Consider the following 22,016-nt stretch of genomic DNA (forward strand, 5'->3'; position numbering starts at 1 on the left):
TCGAAGCATGGGACTCTTGAGGAATGCAAGAAATCTTTGTTCTGTAGGGCGGAGTGAGTGGTCAACAACTCTGAAACTTGCTGGACCGTGGAAAGATGACGGAATCTGAATGGACGAGAAAAAATGACTTTAGCGTATGGGGTCGAACAGCAGACACATCTAAGAAAATTTCTCTCTTTATTACTATTTACCACCAACTTTTATCTATGTTTTCTCGATTTACAAAGACGTCAACAACTTGTGCATTATCAGAAAATTTCAAAATCCAAAACAACCCTTATTTACTAGGTTTAAAAATTCTTTTTATGAAGAGCTGTTTTTGAATCAAATGCAGGCATCCTAAAAATCCCAAAGCATTAAGAATGAACGCATAATGAGCAATAGACAAAACAAACATCGTTGAAAGATTGTGCTTTATCAAAAACATTGGCTCGACAATAATCAAAATATTATTAACTTCCGACAAATAATACGAGCTAATATTGGCACGAAATTGCAATCAAATCTGTGTTGAATTAGAATGAAGAATATTACCTAAATTATTCACCTGGTTGTTGTTTAAAGGAGGTTGCTTTGGCACTTGCTATCAGTATCATAAGGCTTGACTAATTCTTTTTCTTCTTTTCTTTTTTAACTCTTGATTATGGGTTTTTTCTTCACCCTTGGTTTTTTTTTTTCAATTCATCAAAATCTTTTTCTAAATGTTTTTGAAAATACTGCTCCTGCCGGTATTTGGAGCTAACAGCAAACTTTTTGCGTAACTAAAGCGCTGTTACCCCACCCCTAAGCTGTTTGGGTTTTACGTTTGAACAGTCTGTCATTGGTTCACTCTCTACTACTAGACCCTAGTCTTTCGAGTATGTTGGACGCCACAGGACGAATGGTGATTGGTCTGTGAGAGGTTTGCTTGGTAAAGGGTTTGTGACCAATGTAGAGAATGACGAATACTTCCTTTAAACGAAAAAGTTAATAATACCTAGGCTGGCATAGTTTATTGGAGTTAAAAATCTATGGCCTTCTGAGGAAAGTTCGGAGGTATAATAGAGGTAATTAGGTCATGTCCAGAAGATTTGAACATTATAAATCTCCAAACCTCTAGAACGAAGCTCTTTTTTTAATAAAAACTGTTCAAGCTGTTCTTGCTTATCATTACAAAAACATTGTATTTGTTGGTTAACGTCAAAGAAAATTTCCATGTGGTTTTTATTTCATAAGACAGTAAAAACTTTACGTTTAAACATTTGGACGTTTGGGAATTAAACCCATCATCAGTGCATAGTATCGTGTATAGTATTAGAATAATAACTTATTATATCCATACTGAATTTAAAAAAATGGCAATCTTGCATTTGCTGACAGGTCGCCTGGCCAAGATGGAAAAAGAAAATAACTTCGTAAAATTCGACTGTTAACAAAAATAAATAAATAAAACATAAAATATTAAAAAAATGATAAAAAACATTATACTGAAAATATAAAACTACATTCTTGGTAAAATAATAAGAAAATAATATTTCAAATTAAAATAATTTTTTCATTGGAACTTTAAACCTTGCACACTTACGGTCAAAACTGAAATTCCCGTGCAGTCCCCAAAATCTATTAATCAAACTGTAAAACCAATACTGCTCGTTTGCTGGTGGAAAAAGATGGGACAATCGTATATCATGGTTTATGGTTTTTTCGGTATCAAAATCCTATTTAGACGTGTTAGCGTCAAGTGACTCATCGTGTAATGATACCGATTCAAGTTTTACGAAATTATTTATCGCTAAGGACAGATGCGCCCACGAGGGGTGCGGTTATAATTGCAGTTGGGGTCCAACATAAACAGATGTGGCCGCCGGCATAAACGGGGCGAAGACAGGTACCTCTTTGGAGGAGATCTAGGGTCGTGAATAGGGGCTCATTAATAAACAGGGTGATGCGGTTCAGGGCAAACCGAGTTAGCGCTAACCGTGTTACCGGGGACATAGCTCCTCTCGGCCGAGTCACATCTTTCCTCTGTCAAATTAATACAGTCCAGAAGCAATCTTTGCAAGGACACCGGACTGATCCGATTAATGCCAATATACCTCGGCTCCGAGCTTAATAAAAATCATTGTTTTCAGGCCACACCCTGATTGTTTGGTAAATTGTGTGCCAATTCAATTTCGAGGTCCAGAGAGGAAGAAAACTACCCTTAGTCTAATTTCATGCTCTATTATTTCATTATAATAACAAAAACCGAATTCCAAACTAAGCACAATTTTTTGTAAAATAACAGTAAATAAATTCTAAAATTAAAATATAAAAATAAAGGAAAGTAAAGTCGGAATAATCTTCAGGCAGTATGTATGTGTATATATATATNTATATATACATTGTTTTAAAATTTAAAGAAATTTTTAATTATACTTTTTGCAAACCAAATTCTAACATCCAATCCAAACGTTTTCTAAATAGAATTAACCTTTTTTTTCTATTATTGCAAAAACTGAAAATTGTCTGTCTAATTGAATCCTGGAAACTTTCTACAACGACTTTATCCCACACTTTCATTCTATCATCAGTTCGGTTTCCAACATTAACGCTACATCATATTAATACATATATGTTTAACGATCATAACTGACCTTATTAATTGTTTCAATTAATTATTCTTTTTATCTAAGGTCTTGGTTGAGATGAAAAAGTTTCACGAGTGGAGTTCGAACGCACGACCTTCGGCTGAATACGCCGCTGTTTTAACTACTTTTAATCACTTGAACCTTAGAAAAAGAGAATAATTAATTGAAACAATTAATACGGTCAATTATGACAGCTAAACATATACGGAAGATAATAAGAATTAAAGAAGAAATCATTTCGCTAACAGTTCCCCGTCACTTCATAAGACATTTGAAAAATGGCAAAAAAGAGGAAAATTCGAAAGGTCGTAGGTTGAGGAGTTGGTGTCTATTTTCAACTCAAATGTCACAAGCAAAGATTCTTCAAGTTCTTTTGCCTAAAGTGATTTAAGAAAACTTCAATAATTATCTCAATTTTCATCTGTATAAGGATCATCGTGTTAATTATATTGCCAGGAAGATGATCTCAATAAAAACTAGGCATAAAAAACCTCGAAACTAGGCAAAAAGAGGGAAAATTCGAAAGGATGTAAGTTGATATGAGGAATTGGTGTCCGACTGGATCGAAGTCACGATAGCTCAAGTGGTTAGAGCAGTGGCGTATTGAGCCGAAGGTCGTGGGTTGGAATCCCGCTCGTGACACTAACGTTTTGATCTCAACCAAGACTTTAAAGAAAAATTAACAGTACAGTTCAGCAATGCCACGTTATCGCCTTCTTTTTAAGAAGTAATACTGTAAGGCTGCCCTTCTAGATGTTTCACAATCATTCGACATGTCAGCATGCTGGGATGCTGTGTAAACTCAAAGACATCCTCCCCCATACCTATTAACCTATCCTACAGTCCTACCTTGCCGACCATTACTTGTAGGAGTTGTAGGTAACGAACAAGGTATTACCCTTATATCCTATATTAGGCTGACATAGCTAACCATCCCAATCTTTCCCCCCATATTCACTTATGCACTGCAATCATGTCCCCTCAGAAAAATCCTGTCAGTATCATTCATTTCCACTTGTCTGCATTACCGGATGGATTTGAGATCTGGCTAAAGAAATGGAAGATAAAATTAAACAAAAATCAGGACAATACCTTCACACTAAGGCAAGCTTCCTCCTGTTTCCTTCATACAGTTTCTCTACCCTACTCTACATACACAAACGTCCCACGTGTAATCTTCATACAAGACTGAAAGGAAAAGAACTTTTAGACTGTTCGAACTTCTTCCTCCATTCCTAGACAGATGATCAACACCATACTTTAATAACCAAAGACTAATCTACAATTCCAACATCGACTTACTGTATAAAAATATACTCAGGTCACTATAGAGTACAATCCTTCCAGTCTAAAACTCTCTGTTTTATTGCATTTTGTCCCCTATTTGGAATCGAACAGATTTCACCTTTTAGCACGTATACTTTCTTCTATTATCACCGATCACTTCTGGAATTCTTGTAAGATTTTTGGTTCTTTGCGGAAGTAAGTACTGAATTCTTCTCGGAGGTATCTAGGTCTATATTGCTTAGAAAAGACACTACAGCCTTTTCCTAGCTACTGCAGGGCAGTTGAATAGGATACGTTCTGTTGCCTCCGTCGACGTGGTCGACATTGGTCAACTTTTGATGGCCAAATTTTTTTAAAAGTGGTACTTTGTGGAGCGTGCTCGGTAAATATATTTGTAGTTTTCAATTCTTTTCTGTTGAGTAGGAATTCTCCTTTTTATCACCGGATTTTTTCTTATTTTTTGATTACCTCATGCCTGGAATATACGTTTCCTCTGTTAGTAGGGCTTTTAGTGACTCAAGAATCCAGTTCTTTTTTTATATAGCTATAATTTTTGACACAACAAGGATCTGGGCGTATGCGTCGTTCCGAGATTCTCTTTTTAGCGGTCGGCTGCCTCGCTTAAAATTCCCTCAAGCCCTGGGACCAGATTTTAGTATATTCAGGCAGCTCCAGCCAAGTTTTGAGTAGGTCTCATAGCATTCGAATTGCCTGGTTATCAAATGGTATTACTCATATAGTATTACGCATTTCCTGAAAGTCCGCAACCAGAATGAAACACCGGTGGCCCCATGATCTCATTCCAAGTGACAACGAATGATAAGTGAATGCTTATATGTACTAACATCGGAGTGCATATACCATAAATATCATACTTAAAAACAACATGTTCCGTTATATTAAGCTAAAAATAAAAATAGGCGATTTAGTGAAAAACCTGACTTGCAACTTATCCATAGCGTAGTAAGTACTTTGCTAACCGTGTAAAAGTTAAAAGATTTATTAAATACTTTGTATATATATATATATATATATATATATATATATATTNATAATATAATTCTAAAGATTATTTTTGTTTATTTATTTTGTATCTTAGCTGAAAAAGTTAGACTTAAAATAGAAGAGGGTTAAATTTATTTAAAGGTCATATGGAAAGAGTATGTCCTCAAACCCGGCCTAATCAAACATCTCGAACATATCCTAATTTAAAAACTCAAAACTACCTCTCTACAAACTGTCAGTAGACGATAACCGGCGTAAATGATTTATCCGCAGGCTGAAGCCGAAGAAAGGCCGGAATGAATGTTTGAAGGCGGCTCCCTCCCTGTAGCAACTTGCATAAAACGGGGTCCCCCTGTAATTCCGTGGGCTGAGGGGGGATTTTCTGTTTGACTTCAAACACCCTTTTGCCAATGTTGTTAATCAGTTTTGCCGAGGTGTTACACCGCTAAATCGCTTTACCCGGGGCTTTTGCCTCGCTCAATTAAACGTTGGTTCACGCCTCCCGTCTCGACATTGTACGCACTTTTTGCACTGTCTCAATTCGAAGATTAGCAGTTTAATTGAGCGAGAGACATTTACCAGATGTCGGAGGATGAGATAATCTTTTTACCACTCGGTTGTAAATAGGGGGAAAAAAATCCCGTCATCTGTGGTACAAAACAAAAAACAAGTGCTGACCAATCCGAGAGGGCATGTGAATCGGCAAAATTACGGTCACATCAAGGTTTAATTTTTGCAGACAAAATATGGACTAAGATTGTCGCGTATGTTGTATCCTTATACATGTAGAAATAGCTAGATCGTAGTGAAGATGCTTTGTCAGATGATAAGAAAAGCCAATTAAAACAAAAACCTTCATGATTGTTTTGGAACTACGAAGTTGTTCATCACTAGTTTTTCTCCGGTACAAGTCTGAACTCTGATTCTACAGTTCAATTAGAAAGACTGTACGTGAAATTGAATTTGGCTTACTTTAATGGAGTTTAGTTGCAGCTAGATAACGTTTACCCCTTCGAAACTAGAAAAAGTTAGAGTACCTTCATCGAACTCTATCTCACCCACAATTTCATCCAGACTCCTATCAGATTATTACTTGCTTTACTACATGACCTACTTGGTATAAGGAACACAAAAATTAACAAAATTTTTGACAGTCATCTCAAGAAAACCATCACATTGGGCTGTACCAAAAATAATAATTGGATTATTTAAATTCTTTTACTAGTTAATTGAAATTTGTCTTCACAAACCTACTACGGAAGATATTGAGAAACCGAAACGCGTCACACCCAACATAGGGCGGATAGACAGGACAAAATGATTGGAAAATAAAAAAGTACAGATTCGCCACCCCTCAGATCCCCAAGAGGAAATATCACAATTTTTCGAAGTTAAAATTGAATTTTTCGACAGCCACCCCAAGGGTACCAGCACTATGAAACATTGAATTTTATTCATTTGTCATCATCAATATTTTGTTCATTTGTCATCGATAAAAATTAACACGAAAATTTGGAGAGTCATCAATAAATCATATCTTTACATTCATGCTAATATCGAAAGTTAAACATAGCAGATAGATATAGTAGTAGAAAATACTTTATTTACAAAATATAGTGCAAACCATTGAATCATATTTGCAAAAATGGGTGTGGGTAGAAATAGTTGCAATGTATAGAATCGACATAAACCTATAAAAACCAAAAAGGACAAATTTATACTCGCATTTTATAGGCTGGGGCCTGATGGGAAATGTATTAAATTAATAAAGGTAATACAAAAAGTTTACAAAAAGATGAAGTGAAAAATCCCACCTTTCGAGCTTTGAGTTAAAACAAAAGAATCTGTAGTAGTTAGTAAAAGTTTAGTATGACAACCAAAATAAGGAATTGGGCTGGTCTTCTATGAAGAAATATAGAAATGATATGTACAAATATTAAGAGAGAAAAAAAGTCTCTTTTAGGTGGATGTTGTCTTCTCGTCAACTGAGAACTGGATCGGATGGGTGGTCATCCAGAACCTCTTGCTAATTGACCTGGTTTGTTCTCCGGAGATGGCGAACAGTGTCAGAAATTTCTCCTCGGTTGGGAAGGGGGGAGTTGGACATCCTTAAATTTAAAAGAAAAAAACGGCGAAGATAGGATTGCAGTCCCCCGATGGTCTTTCAGTCAATATTACTTTGTGCCACGATTGTACACTGATCGGTAGCTCGAGCCCGAAGCCTCGTGCAGTTTTATCTACCACGAATTGAACTAAATATCTCTAAGTTCATGTTTGGCGAGATACTGTAAGAGGTCCGTATATAATTTCGTCCAATAATGTATTCTGCTTTTCTTTCGATAACGTGTATCTTGTATACGTCTATCTAACAATATAATCTCTTTTTTTTTTACTTTACTTGAAATATGATCTGTCAATGATGCACGATCTGAGATGGCTTGTTAGATTCTGAAACTGAACGCCTACAGACAACCAGTGTGTACTCACTAAGTTATGCAATTTATGTTGCGTCCAACAATAGTGGATTCGGACAACTTCTTGAATTTAATTAATGGAGAAGATTGGACGGGACTGGTTAAACTTGTCATGAAACTGAGAAAAACTGATTATAACTGAGAAATCAGTGAAATGTAACTAGCTATTTTGTTTGGAAGGTTCAGGTGAAAGAAAAACATTACATTTTAGTCAATAATCTGTCAATTCGAAAAGTCTCCCACTTATATTTGATTCTCACAATAGCCGCTACGGCTATTCAGTCTGTCATTGTTTCAAGTATTTTTTGTATATGTTTCGTTTTATGTAAATACAAATGTATACATATATACAAGAATTTTGAAATAAGGGCTTAACTAACTTGGTGCTTTTTGTTCAATTTTAATGGCTAAATCGAGAGTCAATCATTTGTCTGATATGACACAAATCTATTTTTGTCATGGAGTGATTTTTTCAACGTTACATCTTACATTATTTACTTTCCTTTAATAATATTGCTGTTTTATTCTATACTAGAGAAACATTTTTTTAAATTAATTACTTTATGTCAGAATCATGACTCATTTTTGTCTGTATCGCTTCATTGTCTTATCATTTTCATTTTTTACTCTTTATTAATACAACTATTAAAAAATACCTGCGGCAGATTTTGCACGGTTTAGAATACAATACGACCCCCTCTCCTAATATTAATCTTTTTCTAAAAATTTTCTGTTGAAAACACGATTTACCGTAATGCCTACCATATCATAAAGTTAAGGCACGTATCACAATTTCGGGTCTGCCTATGCTCGTTGGATCTCTATGTTATCGGACGGCTAAACCGCTCCCGACCACGAAGAGAATAGGTGGATACAAGTGATTTATAACGATCGTTTGTTAAACACTTGTTGACCCATCGTGTTGACTAACAAAACACCGTCTAAACGGATTAAACAAGCCGAGGGTTTATTTATTTAAAATTTAAAAAACAAAATGTGACGTAGTTATTAATCATTATTTGCATATCAATTTATTTTTATTAGGCGACGCATTTAGTTTTAGATTGATGTAAGAAGAAGCGAAGTCCTGTGCGATAAATTCTTAAGGAGTGGACGGGTTATAAAGTCAGCACCAGGTAATTTTTTCGTGGGTGAGCGGTTTATCATAAATCATAATTATTTCAACTAATTAATATTTTTACGTAAGATTTTGGTTACCATGAAAAAGTCAGTGTCACGAGCGGGATTCAAACCCACGACCTTCGGCTCGATACGCAGCTGCTCTAACCACTTGAGGTATCGTGACTTCGATCCACTCGGACACAATTCCCCATCTCAACCTACAACCTTTCGAATTTCCCTTCTTTTTGCCATTTTTCAAATACCGCTCGTGACAATGACGTTTTCGTTTCAACCAAAACCTTACGAAAAAAGATTAATTAATTGAAAGAAGTAATTTGGTCAATAGACCACTATGGATTTAATGAATCATAATTTTAACCTGACTCGTACAAAAGAAGTCAAAAAATGTGTGCTGATTAGTGACCGTTAGTCGATAATTATTCAGAAATCGTGAGATGCGATTCCATATCGAAGTCACGATAGGTCAACTGGTTAGAGCAGCGGCGTATTGAGCCGAAGGTCGTGGGTTCGAATCCTCTCGTGATGCTAGCTTTTTCAACTCAACCAACTTCTTACATAAAAAGAATAATTAATTGAAATATCGTATAATATTGGCTGGAGGAATCCATCTGTAACCAACCCATATATTTAAACCAGCCTTTTACTCAGAGGTCAGTTATGGTGCTCAAATCAGGGATTTTCAACTATGTGAGATACCTGAAAAATTTCAGCGAATTTGTAAATGAAAAATTACTTTCCGAACCATCGGTCACATCGACCACCCCAAACTTTATGTTGGCCATTGAAACTACCTTGCGTCTTCTACTTTCATCTACTCTCTCACCTCATACAAAATACGGTTTAAAGTCTTTATTTCTTCACAATCCCGAAAAGTTTGAAAAAAAAACCATTTTGGTACAAAAAAGGAAAAAGGATACAACTGTTCCAAATATATTCTTGTCACTTATAATTCCGAACATATAACTGTATGGGGTACTCAATTATCACTGATCCCATCTAAAATAAGTATTGTTTATTCTGAAAAATTGTATGCAGGGTGCAACTTCTGAATGGTTGTTATCCGATAAGTAAGCGTCCCAGCATTGTCTTTGTTTTAAATAATCCCCACTTTGATTTTTATGCATAAGAAAGTTTTTAAATCAATCAACCTGGGAATATTCTCTAATTAGGAGCACTTCTATATTTTAGTGTTGCCATTTAATATAGTTTTTATATTTCTTTTGTGTTTAAGTTGCAACCAATTCAGCAGACGGCTTCAGACATTGCTTTTAACAAATACGAATAAATTGTATGAATATTAGTAGGGTTTTAGTAATGTTTTATTATTATCATTTATATAGGGTTCGTTAATGACTATTTTGATCAATACATTATTCAGAATTAAAATGTATAAGATACAATGTTTTACGTCGAATTGTTAAGCTAGAAAAATCTATCGTACTGAAATTTTTTACTCTTTCTGTTACAGTGTTGGCGTTGGCCGGGCTCATTTCGAAAAACAGCCTCCTAGTAATCTAAGGAAATCGAACTTCTTCCACTTCGTAATCGCCCTTTATGACCGGGCGGGCCAACCGATCGAAATCGAAAGGACGGCCTTCATCGGCTTTATCGAAAAAGATCAGGTAAAATAAATTGTGAATTTGAATGAATGAAAAAAATAAAATTATGAATTTTGTATTTCTTGGCGTTGCTCAAGCCTTGGACAGGGTTTGGCACCCGGGCCTCTGGAAGCTGAAGTGCATCCTACCCAGTACCTTACCCTAAAATCGTACCTGGCTGTCCGTTGCTTCAGAGCTAATCAGGCCGCAGCGATATTCTCTATTCTAGCCAAGCTGACGTCCCGCAAGGGAGCATTCTTGGACCTCTCCTTTACATGATATATACTGCTTGCATTTCTATCTTTCCAGAAACAAATCCCTTCACTTTTGCTGACGATACAGCAATCCTTTGCCCGCATATAGAAACCTTCAAAACCTTTTGCATAGCTTCCACGTTTGGTACAAAAAGTGAAAATTAAAATAAATCCAACAAGAGCCAATACTCACTCAAACGTAAGCAGTACCACCTATTTACTTTAACGGGATTTCACTACCCTCTGTCGAACACGTACGTTACTTGGGACCTGGACAAACGACTTACTTGAAATCCGCAAGCAGACTAAAACGAAAAGAACTAAACAGACGATGCAAACTGTTATCACCACTACACGAAAGACGTTCAAAACTTCCACTGAATTACAAAAGATTAATATATACCATGGTTCGCAAACCTGTGTTCTTATGGTATCGAACTCCGGGGTTAACCAAGCATTCCAACAATCAACGCATCAAAAGATTTCAATAAAAAGTCCTAAGAAAAACTGATAACTCTCCTTATTATGTCTCAAACCTCACCCTACATGGAGACCTTAATATTCCCTTTATTCCAGAAGTAGCGAAAAACCATTACAAAAAATTCCATCAATCCCATTCCACCCATCCCAATGCCTTGGTCCGTCAACTCAGTTCCACTACCATCCCCGATAATCCCCCCGTCGAATGGCCACGTGACGAAGTGAGGTCGCTAAGTGACGAAGAAAATTGAAAAGTGGTCATATTTATTTTTTCTATAGGAGGCTCACCACTGGGTGATTTCTCCCCACATATTTTTCACGTTAATTTTATTTTTAGAACTTTTACGGCTATAATTATTTTACAGATGTAAAAATCAATAAAAAATAAAGAAAAAATTGGCAAAAGATCACGATCAGAATCAACCAAACAAATCCCCTTTTTGCAAGAACAGAATTAAGTCCAACATCGAAAAATGATAAAGGGCTAAATAAAACAGAAGTTTATCAATTTTTCTGACAGTGCTAAAAAAAATTATGTACTATGAAAGCAGCATAACATGACGAATGATATGAAATTATTCGCCATAGTCCTAGGTATTTTAGGTTGCTCTAGTGACAGTTCCAATTTATTCATAAACTATTTTTATTTATATAGTAGTTTTTCTATATTCAATTTTTTTTTCTTTTGAAATTGAACTCGAATTTTGCACGTACGGTAGGATGTTTTGTCTGTTTGGTTTAGAAAGTTCAAACCGTTCAAGCTTCATTTTTATATTCTATACGGCAGAAGATAGGGATCGTACGGAGGGCGTTGCTAAGAAATAGAGGGGAGCCCATACCGAAAGTGGATAATCCACTCCTAATTCGAATGTTCCTTTTATCAATCAGACCTATTAAAAACCTGACTTTTAGAAAGGTTTACTCTCTTAAAATACTGCCCAAACAATTTTTTTGGCATTGGATCGCACTTAAGTTTAAAATAAGTCTGTATGCCGTGTGGTTCATTTGCATTTAAGACGATAGCGCGACAAATTTTTTAAACACCTGTTAGAATTGTACATGTATGGTTTGTAATCATTTTCTCTTTATATCTGTCTTCCCAAATTTCTGTTATATAAATAAAAGAAATAAAGAATATATGACTGCATTCCACATCATCACTTACTTATACATACGCATCCTTCTTGTATTTACAATGAAAATGCTAAAATGTTTTAATCCTTTTTTTTAAAGCACTCGCTGTACGTTTATGGATTTTCATAGCCCATCAAAGACAACTGGATAATTTTAATCATTTCCTTCGTACATTAAGCCTTTTTCATCTTTGACAATATATATAATGCCACATGAATCATGAAATTACCATTATTCTTTTTTGTTATTGCTTTCACTCTCGCTCTCTTTTTTCACTTTCATTTCTTTTTATTGCTTTCTCTTTCTCTTACACTCTCTCATTTCTTTATACATTCACTCTCTCTTCCTATTCGTTCCTATCTTTCCCCCTCTCACTCTCACTTATATTCCTTTTCTATTATTATTGCTTTCTCGTTCTCATTATCTCTCCATTTTCACTTTCATTCCTATTTTTTATTGCTTTCTCACGCATTCTTTCTCTCCCTAACACTCATGCTTTCTTTTTCTTTCTCTTACTCTCACTCACTCTCTTCTTTCTCTTTCCCTTCTATCTGTTCCGCATTCTCTCTCTCTCTCTCTCTCTCTCTCTCGCCCTCTTTTTGTTTTTCACTCCCTCCCGTTATCTTTTAACTCTTATTCCTTTTTCTCTTTCTCTTTCTCTCTCTTGTTTTTCTCTGTCGTTTTTTCTTTCCGCCCTTTTGTTCTGTTAATACTCCCAATACTCCCTGCATTTCTCTCTCTCTCTCTCTCTCTCTCTCTCTCTCTCTCTCTCTCTCCCCTCTCCCACCTCCCTCTCGCTTTCTTTCACTGGCATTATTTTATGCTATCTGTAATTTTCATGTTATTACACTTACAAAGACAAAACTAATGGCTCAACCACTCTGACGATCCAATTTATTGAAATTATTGTTTAGATTAGATCACAGGCATTTTCAGTAACTAAAATAGTTTCACATTCTGAAAATCGTCCAACAACGCAATGAAAAATAGTTGTTGCAATATCAAATAGCATATCTTTGTAATAAAAAAACTGTATTTATTTGGTCGACAGAACGGAAAATGAGAAATAATGTATATGAGTCTTAGATTTTCTATTTAGACTAGCCATTTCGTCTTTCTCGTAAAAACGATGAACTCCTTCATGAACCTTGTCAGCGCCTTTGAATCGTGATAATTGATGAAGTGGTTTAATCGTAAATATAGTCACGTTAATTGTCTGCGCATTCTATTTATCGAGCAGTTCGGTGAGATATATTTGGAGTGAGAAAGGGAAAGAGTGAGAGGGTCTTCTAAGGGAACGATTGTCTAAATAAATTGCCCGTTTTGAGAGAAACGCCAAAAATACGACGTCTTGTCTACTATTTGTTTTTAATTTTACGATTGTTATAACAATTTGTACGTAAAAACTGACATTTTCATGGGTTAGACACCGAAGTCTGTAATTTTGAAAAACATCCAGAACACGTTATTTTAGATTTACATTGTGGATTAAAAATACGGATTAAATACGGTGCCAATTAAGCCACTGTTAAAACCATGTTTTTTTAAATATCCAGGCTATGTTTGAAGAGTTTGTTTTCTCTCGTGTACGTCAGATGTTAGGCGGAACATGTTAATTGACGCTGACGTGGTTTATTGGTTGATAAGGTTTTTCTCCTCCACGTCGTTCGGATCAAACGTCTATTAATTGGGGGCGGAAGGGCGAAGCAGTCGTCGGCCGGGGGCGGAGGCGAGAGGCTCAATTAATTATCAGCCGGAAAAGGAAAAGCGGGTTGGGGCTCAGCCAGTCCGTAATATTTCATATTTCGCGGAATTGTTCAGAGGGGCGTCTGCCATCCAAAAAAAAGGAATATATATACACAAAACGTTGGGTCATGTTAAAAGTTAAAATGTACGATAGAAACCCCCGCCCTTTCTCATTCCTCCTCGAGCCCTCGCAGAGCCTCTAAAACGACAGCGTGGATGTGGTTGGGGGAAAAAATGTTCTTTAATGTCACGGGGATGGGGGCAATGGTGTTGGTCCGACCAGCTTCAATATGTACGATTTCTGAGCTTAATAAAGAAATTTCATCCCAATGACCAACATTTTACTGTTATTTCCATAATTGAAACATCACTATGATAAAAAATTAAATCGATTCTCATGCTTTTTGCATGGAAAAATAACCGAATGGTCTATTTTAATCATCAACTTACGACCAACATGGTCGTCAATCAATTTCGATCAACTACTATCGAGAATCAAGAGGCTCTGCAAATTGATATTTAATTAACATTATATTGTGGTAATCCATATATGTTTAGCGGTCATAACTGATCATATTAATTATTTCAATTAATTATTCTTTTTAAATGAGCTCTTGGTTGAGTTAAAAAGAATAAATAATTGAAATAATTATATTGTGGTTTATTTACGAATGCTGTTAATCAATATTTCGATTTTTATGGAATTTCAGTACATTTTAGCTTTTTTTCATCAAATTAACCCTTTCTAAATTCAGATTAACCTTTTCTTTTTTTTCTTTTAAACACTAAAAAACTTTAGGCTATAGTATGAAATGTAATCATGTAAAGTGAACGTTCAGTCTATTTTTTTAATATAAAATATTGGGCTATTAGAAAACCGTATGAAAATTGATTAGCATTAAAATTAAAAATTATATAACCATAAATATAAAACCAAATCATCCTTCTTTTAATTTGAGATTTTTTAAAATTTTAAAATATTGAGCTTTTAAAAACAACATGAAAATGAATTACTATAAATTTAAAAATTATATAATCATAAATAAAAAACAAATTCTTCTTCTTTTATTTTGAGATCTTTTAAATATAAAATAATTGAGGTCTTAAAAACTATACGAAAATTAATTACAAAAAATAAAATAAAAATAAAAATAATAAATAAAAATAAAAATTATATAATCTTAATTACAATAATATGATTCTTCCTTATTTGAGAAATGTGAAAAATTATGGTTTTTAATATCTCAATTATTTTATACGTAAAAATTACCAAATACCAAAATAAAAAATCATTTTTTTATATTTAATTTTAATAACTTTTAATTTTAATTAATTTGTATTGGTTTAAAAAAACCAATAATACGAATTATAATTATAATTATTTAAATTATCGTATAATATAAATTTAATTAAATTGTATGGGTTTCTAAGAACCTAATTGTTTTATATTTATTTTTTTAAATGCTGAAATTTTAAGTAACGTGCCTTAATTTCGTACTTAGGGTTTTTAGGGGGTTAATTGGAAGTTAAACATGGTTCATTGTAATAAAAATGGGTTAGTTTGAAGTTAAAAACTGTTCATTTAAAGTTGAAAATGGGTTTTTTTACAAGAGTATTTCAATGACGAGGTGCCAAATGAACCCTCGAGGTGCCGGTATTTTTAAAAAAATGTCCATTTGTACGTATATCTATATCCAGTGGCTCTGCATTTGAACCCGGGACCTATACCTGTGAACGCCGTGTCAACCGTTGCGGACATTTTTAAATGATTTTTAAAATTACATGAGCGCAGGGTGCTTCTTCTTTTATGTTGGAATGGCATTGGGCTCGATACGGGCACTATCTTAAAATTTGGGTGCTAGTACATACAAAGTCATATTCTCTCTCACACTCTCTTTCTCTCTCTCTCTCTCTCTCTCTCTCTCTTTCTCTCTCTCTCTCTCTCTCTTTTTCTCTCTCTCTCTCTCTCTTTCTCTATTTTGTTCCTCTCTCTCTCTCTGTCTCTCTCTGTCTCTCACACACACGCGCGCGCGCGCGCACCAGCAACGTAGTTACAAGTCAGAACAACGCACAAAGGTCTATACAATAACTCGTGTTTTTAATATTTTTCGTATTATTTAATATTTTGTAAACTATCTGTTTTATATTTCATTATTAAGTTGCTTGGCTGTTTTTCGTACGATTGTATTAACAGACCCAGTCAATGTCGACAAGGTTTAAAGGTAAGGTCCCTCAAATTCTTTTGCTTTCCCCTGTAGATTTCCGCATTCTTTGATTTTTCGATGGATGGAGAAAGAACTGAGAAGAGTTTGTCTTTCCTATGGAAATGGTTTTGTCAGCGTTGCGACTGATAAAACGGATGTCTAAGTATAAAGCACATATGACATTTTGAAGTATGTTTGAACTTTAAGAAAAAATGGTTACTTTTAAAGGAAGGTATACTTATGTTTATTCGTGTGATATTCCCCAAGTATGTAGGATTCCGATAATAATTTAAAGTTATAAACACTAATTATAGCAATTAACTATTAGTAAACATTTCTAACAGTTGCATATTAGAAATGACCATCTTTTGCAATAAGATTGCTTGCAATACGACTTAATGATGCCGTTAAAAAGCGAATATAAATATAACGTTATTGCTACCTAATTGCTGATCTACTCGTAGATCCCGCGGTCGTGGGTTCGATTCCCACCGTCGCCTCGGGCATTTTTTTCGCGCTACCCTTCCCCCCCAAAACGAATACGCATAATAACATTGTCGTTGGCTAATATGCTCAGAACATAAAGCAAAAAAAAAAAAAAAAAAAAAAAAGCTGATCTAGCAAAAATCGACAATCTCCAACAAACAACTTACACTGTTGATTAGGGCGAACATCATCACATAGTCGACCCGACGGTAATTACTCATTAACCGGTGTTTTTGTCGATGCGAATCGACCCGTTTCCGCCTGTTATTGCCCTCCTCGTGGACATTATCTGGATCGGTCGACGGTTAAAGTAATGAGCCGCCCCGGCCAAAATAATTTAATATTTGACGTAGAGATAGGCCCTTTCCCTATCTGATGGCCGTACAAGAGAATGCTGATAGCGGGGTAATCAGGCCTAACGACCATTTGCGGACGGGACCGACCCAATATAAAACGAGCATAAAGTGTGAAAACACTTTTTTGTTATCAGCATTTGAGGGAAAGGGAACTGTTACTACTTTTACTACTACTTATCATTTTTTAAATGTTTAAATAATGTTTTTGTGCTATAAATTTGGTTTTAAACGTTAAGAAACTCAAAACCTATATTAGATCCCAGATTTTTAATTTGACAGAACAAATTGTACTATTTTTTTTCAATAACCATTTGTCTTACCTGTCTGGATGGAAGTAGGCGATCATGGGGAGACAAAACGAGATCTCGTGGTTGCCAGAAAAGCGGGGTGTCTTTCAGAACTTTGTCTTGGGAGTCCTTTATGATCTATTACAATAAATGAATACCACATACTCTTTGGCGATGACCTCTAATTCTCAGTTTCTCACTGAAGATGGCGCAATGCCGAAATGCGTTTGAATAACTCAAACAAAAACCCGCGAGTGGCCAAGTAGTGGCCGTGTGCTGGTTCAACATGACCTCTAATTCTATCTACAGTGCCCAAAGTTCATATGGAAAAATGTATTATATTATTTAATAAGAATATGGAGAGGACGACGCCGTTGTTTCGAATGTTTTTTTTTCTTTTTCAAGGCAAACTTGAACGCCTTAAAAAATCATATTGAACTATACACATTGCATGTAGATTAGGAGATCATCAGCAAACAGTATGTGGTTGCAGAAACATATTTTTTGTGGCCAGAAAACAACGGGGCTCAGGATGGAGCCCTGATGAACATCGCACACTACTGGAACCACGAGATCTCTCTGTCTCCTAATCATCGCCAGTTTCCTGGCATATAAGATGTTGTTTATATAGAACCGTTCAAAAAAATAATATTTTGCTTAGTAAAATGTTCTGAGGGACATAAACACAAATTAATCAACAATATTAATAGCTACATTTTATTCTGACTAGACCCAGAAGCAACCTTATGAAACTTCATTATTTCCGAATTGCTAAAAAACCCATACACATTCTCAAGTCATTCAAGCAAATTTCTGTGTTATTCTTTTTTTAATATAAACCACGACTAGTAATATTCAACTGGCTTATGTAATGCAGTTTGCGCTGTTTTGTGCTGTATCTTATTTAATTCTGCTTTTCCGTCTTCAGTGAAATTTTTTATTGCTAGTATTTAGCCTGCTCTCTCTCAATTTTTCAATTTTTTATATTTAAATGTGGCCATTAAAGCAAGTGAATCTATCACTTATTATTATTAGGTATGTAAGTAATAACGAAATCTTAACGTCTAACTAATCTTCTGATGTTCAGCTTACGAGAGGCAAAACGACTTTACAATAATACTATTCTCAATTGAAATAGGCTTGCTATTTCGATTATTATTTTTCTTGGTCACATCTTTTATAACATTTATACTGCTGACCTACTTATACACTCTAATACCATCATCATCACGTACGCGGAGATACCGTTGTTTTCCCCTCTAACTCGAATCCTATCCATGGTACCACCAACATCCAAGAACACCTGGAGCTTATGGAAGACTAGTGCAAAGAGTGGAGGAGATAAAGACTAACTGGATAACAATGTTCTCACTGCACTTCACATTAAAAAACAATCTTGCCCTTCACTTTTCATCACAAACATGAGATACCGACTTCAATTCAGGTCAAATGCTTAGGGCTACACCTAGATAGCAGACTAACGTGTAATTCCCGTACAAGACTTAAGAGGCAATGTTGTAACACAAGACTTGGACATCTAGGAAGGCAACTACGATAAAAGTACGTTTTGACCATCTACACAAAACTAACCTTACAAGACTTTACTGCAACCTCTTTGATCATACGGAGTAAAACTGTGGGCTATTACCAAGCCATCTAGGCATCCAATCTTTCCAATCTAAATTCCTCGGACAAACCATCAAATTTCGTTACTACGTCAGTGCTGTGAATGTGTGAAAAAACGTTTTATGATCACATATACTAATATATATATCNCGTGTGTATATATATATATATATACACGGTACAAATAAAATAAGTAAAAAAAATATATTTTTTCAAGATTCGAACTCAGAACCGCTAGCGTGGCATATAAATATATACGAGTTGGACGCGCTAATCACTCGGACACCGCGGTCCTTGATATCACAAAGTAATTATTACATATCAATTAAATTTCTAATTGTGCTAAATCAATAGCCAATAGTAGGCTCTCACATTTCTGCTCTTTGACATCAGTGAGTCGCGGAAATAAAGAGATATTACTTTTTAAGTGCTGTTATGGTGGTTGTTGGAAGCTACAGGTAGAACGGCCGAACTTGGACTTATTTATATTAATGTTAACCTCCCCAGAGGGTGGACTTTTTCGACTTGTTAACTCACTTGACACAACATCCATCTCGAGTCACTTGGGAAACATAAAAAATCATAAGTTCAGTCATATTATGAGAAATGGTTTATGTAGAGTGTGAAAGGCATTTGAATAAAACTGGCAAGCGTTGAAAAGCCCTCCAGTAAAAATAAATAACGATAATTCCGAGTATTATTTTCATGGAAGATTTGTATGTGATCTTCATGTACGTACTTTTAGAGTCGACTTTACAGAGTCGCACTTCTGAATGGCAAGAGGGTTGATATAAGAGGGGTTGGAAAGGTTGTTCAACAATTATGTTCCGTACATTATCTTCCCGATGCAGAGACTTTGTATCAAGTTGCGGGCCCACCCCTTCACTCCGACTCCCCTTTTTCTTTCTCCGCAAAACTCTCAGAGCACCTGTTCCCTAAGCACTGACAAACGAATTGAATAACTTCCTCACTGAAACTTCTTCAGGCCGACCATCCACACGAGGAATTCACATTATTTTCACGTCTCGTTGTCTTCTCCTTACTGTCTTGCGCAATTTATGAATATCTACAATTAATCACAGCTGAAAAAGCCAATAACTTAACAAACCTCCCAGAATATAACTAAAAACAATATATTTGCATAAATTTTAATAAAAATATAAATATTTTATATAATATAACCTAAAATACCAATAAGTTCAACTATTTTACAGCTGACATTTGCTAGACAGACTATTTTCCCAGTTCTGTTTTAAATATTAAGAAATCAACATTAATAAACAATATTTTTCGTTTAAATATTTATATTCGCATTAAGAAAAGTTTATATTACTAAAAACTATGATATTCACAAAAGGTTTCCTAAAAATTGAACATTAAAATTTTGATAACACAAACTTTAATTAAAGTACAGAATTTGACTGAAACACTAAAAAAAATATTTTATCAGCCCACACTGTGATAATTTCCCCGACAGGTGGAACCCTTGACTTTTTAAGGTTACAAGGTTCTCAACTCAGGCGTTTATCGATGTGTAAAGTGAGTGTTAAGCGCCACGTTGTGACGCTGACTTTAATAAAAATAAGTACGGGATAAGTAGCCCAACCTATAGCTACCTGGAATGATGACGTTTTCCCAAAATTTTCAGTCGCAAAAAGAATAATACTTCCGATACTCCTGCCGCTTTAATTGGATAAAACTAACTTGAAACTGTAACTTTGGTAAAAGCAGACATTCACACATGCACACTCATGTGCAGTCTCTCTCTCTCTCTCTCTCTCTCTCTCTCTCTCTCTCTCTCTCTCTCACACACACACACACACACACACACACACACACACACACACACACACACACACGAAGATTCACAGTTAATGTTTTGTCGGGAGTGTTCGCGATATTAAGATAGTCGCGGGGACCGCAGTGGCCAAGTTGTTAAGGCGTCCGACTCTTATATGCCACGCTAGCGAGTCTCAGTTAGAATTCCGTCTTTTTCTTTTTTAACTTATAATAGTATAAAATACATTCTAAAGTGGAATGACCCCTCATCCCAGATACCCAACCGGTAATTGGACGTAAGGCCCTCCTGTATGGCAAGAATTGTTTCACTTGCTTTAAAATTAACAACGGCTCACATACCATTTACCATTCAAACCACTAAAAAAGTAAAAAAGCAGAGGACGGACAGCAGTAATAAAAAAAAGCGGAGACTTGTTTCTGCTTATCCGAGGATACACATCGGAAGTCTGCATTGTCAAATGAAAAGCCATACCATCATTCTAGACTTAACACTTCCGAGGTAGTTCATCCGTTAGTTTCTGCCATAGTCCTTGGATGCGCTTTTCCACATGACTCTGTCAGGAATATATTCCTATTGAAAATAGGATTTATTACCTGATGAATCTAGGTTTTTAGCAATTTGGCATGCCTCAAAAGGTTTCAGGGTTGATAGGTGTTCTGATCGAATCTCTGTTCTCTACACCCTGATCTCAAACAAGGCTATTTTTGCTGTTTTGTGCAATAACTGACAGGACATTGATGCAATCCAACAAGCTTACAAATGCCCTCGCTTTTTAGTGTTGCCTGGCTGTCTAAGAAGATAGCTTTCTTTTTATTGTCAAAACTCAGCCTTTCGATTTACCTGGCACAGTATTCAATAGTAACCGTCTCTGCCGGAAAGACATTGGCATATTGTCAAAGACTCTAATTCTTGTCCTTACTTATATCTATAGATAGACCCATACCCAGTCTTAGAGCAATCTTTAAACCAAATATATTTAAACATTAATTGCAGCATCTTTCTCATAGTCTGCTCTATCTGCTTAATTGATATTTTGATTTAAAATGTCTTATTAAATCTACACTTTGTCATCACGGGGTCAAGAGCACTCCTTAGAACCTATGGCTGAAGTCCTCCTGATGCTTTAGTTCTCCTAAACTCTAATAGAGCTTAACTAGATGTATGCAAGGATTTAAAAAAAAAATTGTCCCAATGTACTCTACTGCTTTGAATTGAATTGAATGGGAAATAACTACCTTTTTATTTTATTTTTGTAATTTAAAACTAACAAATCTGACCTAACGAATTTTTGTTAGCAGTGACCAGTTTGGTCCATCTTAGACCGGATCGTCATTTAAATTCAAATGTGTTCGGGATCGTTTTCGTTTTTGGTTCAGAGTTTCTCTCTGCTGTTTTAGAATAACTGTAAATTTGTACTGCAATATTAATTTAACGCTGTTAGCGTAAGGTTAATTCGCGTTAATAATCCTCGGGATCCTTCGAGCGGACTGGACCAATCACGACCAATTATGCCAAACCTATCTGAG

General features: G+C 35.4%; 1 protein-coding gene across 4 annotated transcripts in view; it reads left to right on the forward strand.

Moving 5' to 3' along the window:
* The window catches only part of LOC106662038 (transcription factor collier), a 141,670-nt gene that overhangs the window by 14,329 nt on the left and 105,325 nt on the right, over positions 1–22,016 (forward strand). For all 4 annotated transcript variants that reach the window (XM_014385842.2, XM_014385843.2, XM_014385839.2 and 1 more), the window contains exon 2: positions 9,987–10,140. In XM_014385842.2, coding sequence (XP_014241328.1) covers positions 9,987–10,140 — 154 coding nt within the window. The remainder of the gene's footprint in view (positions 1–9,986; positions 10,141–22,016) is intronic.

The sequence above is a fragment of the Cimex lectularius genome, unplaced genomic scaffold, assembly GCF_000648675.2.
Source record: "Cimex lectularius strain Harlan isolate CLEC.00 unplaced genomic scaffold, Clec_2.1 scaffold59, whole genome shotgun sequence".
In the NCBI taxonomy this organism is placed as follows: domain Eukaryota; kingdom Metazoa; phylum Arthropoda; class Insecta; order Hemiptera; family Cimicidae; genus Cimex; species Cimex lectularius.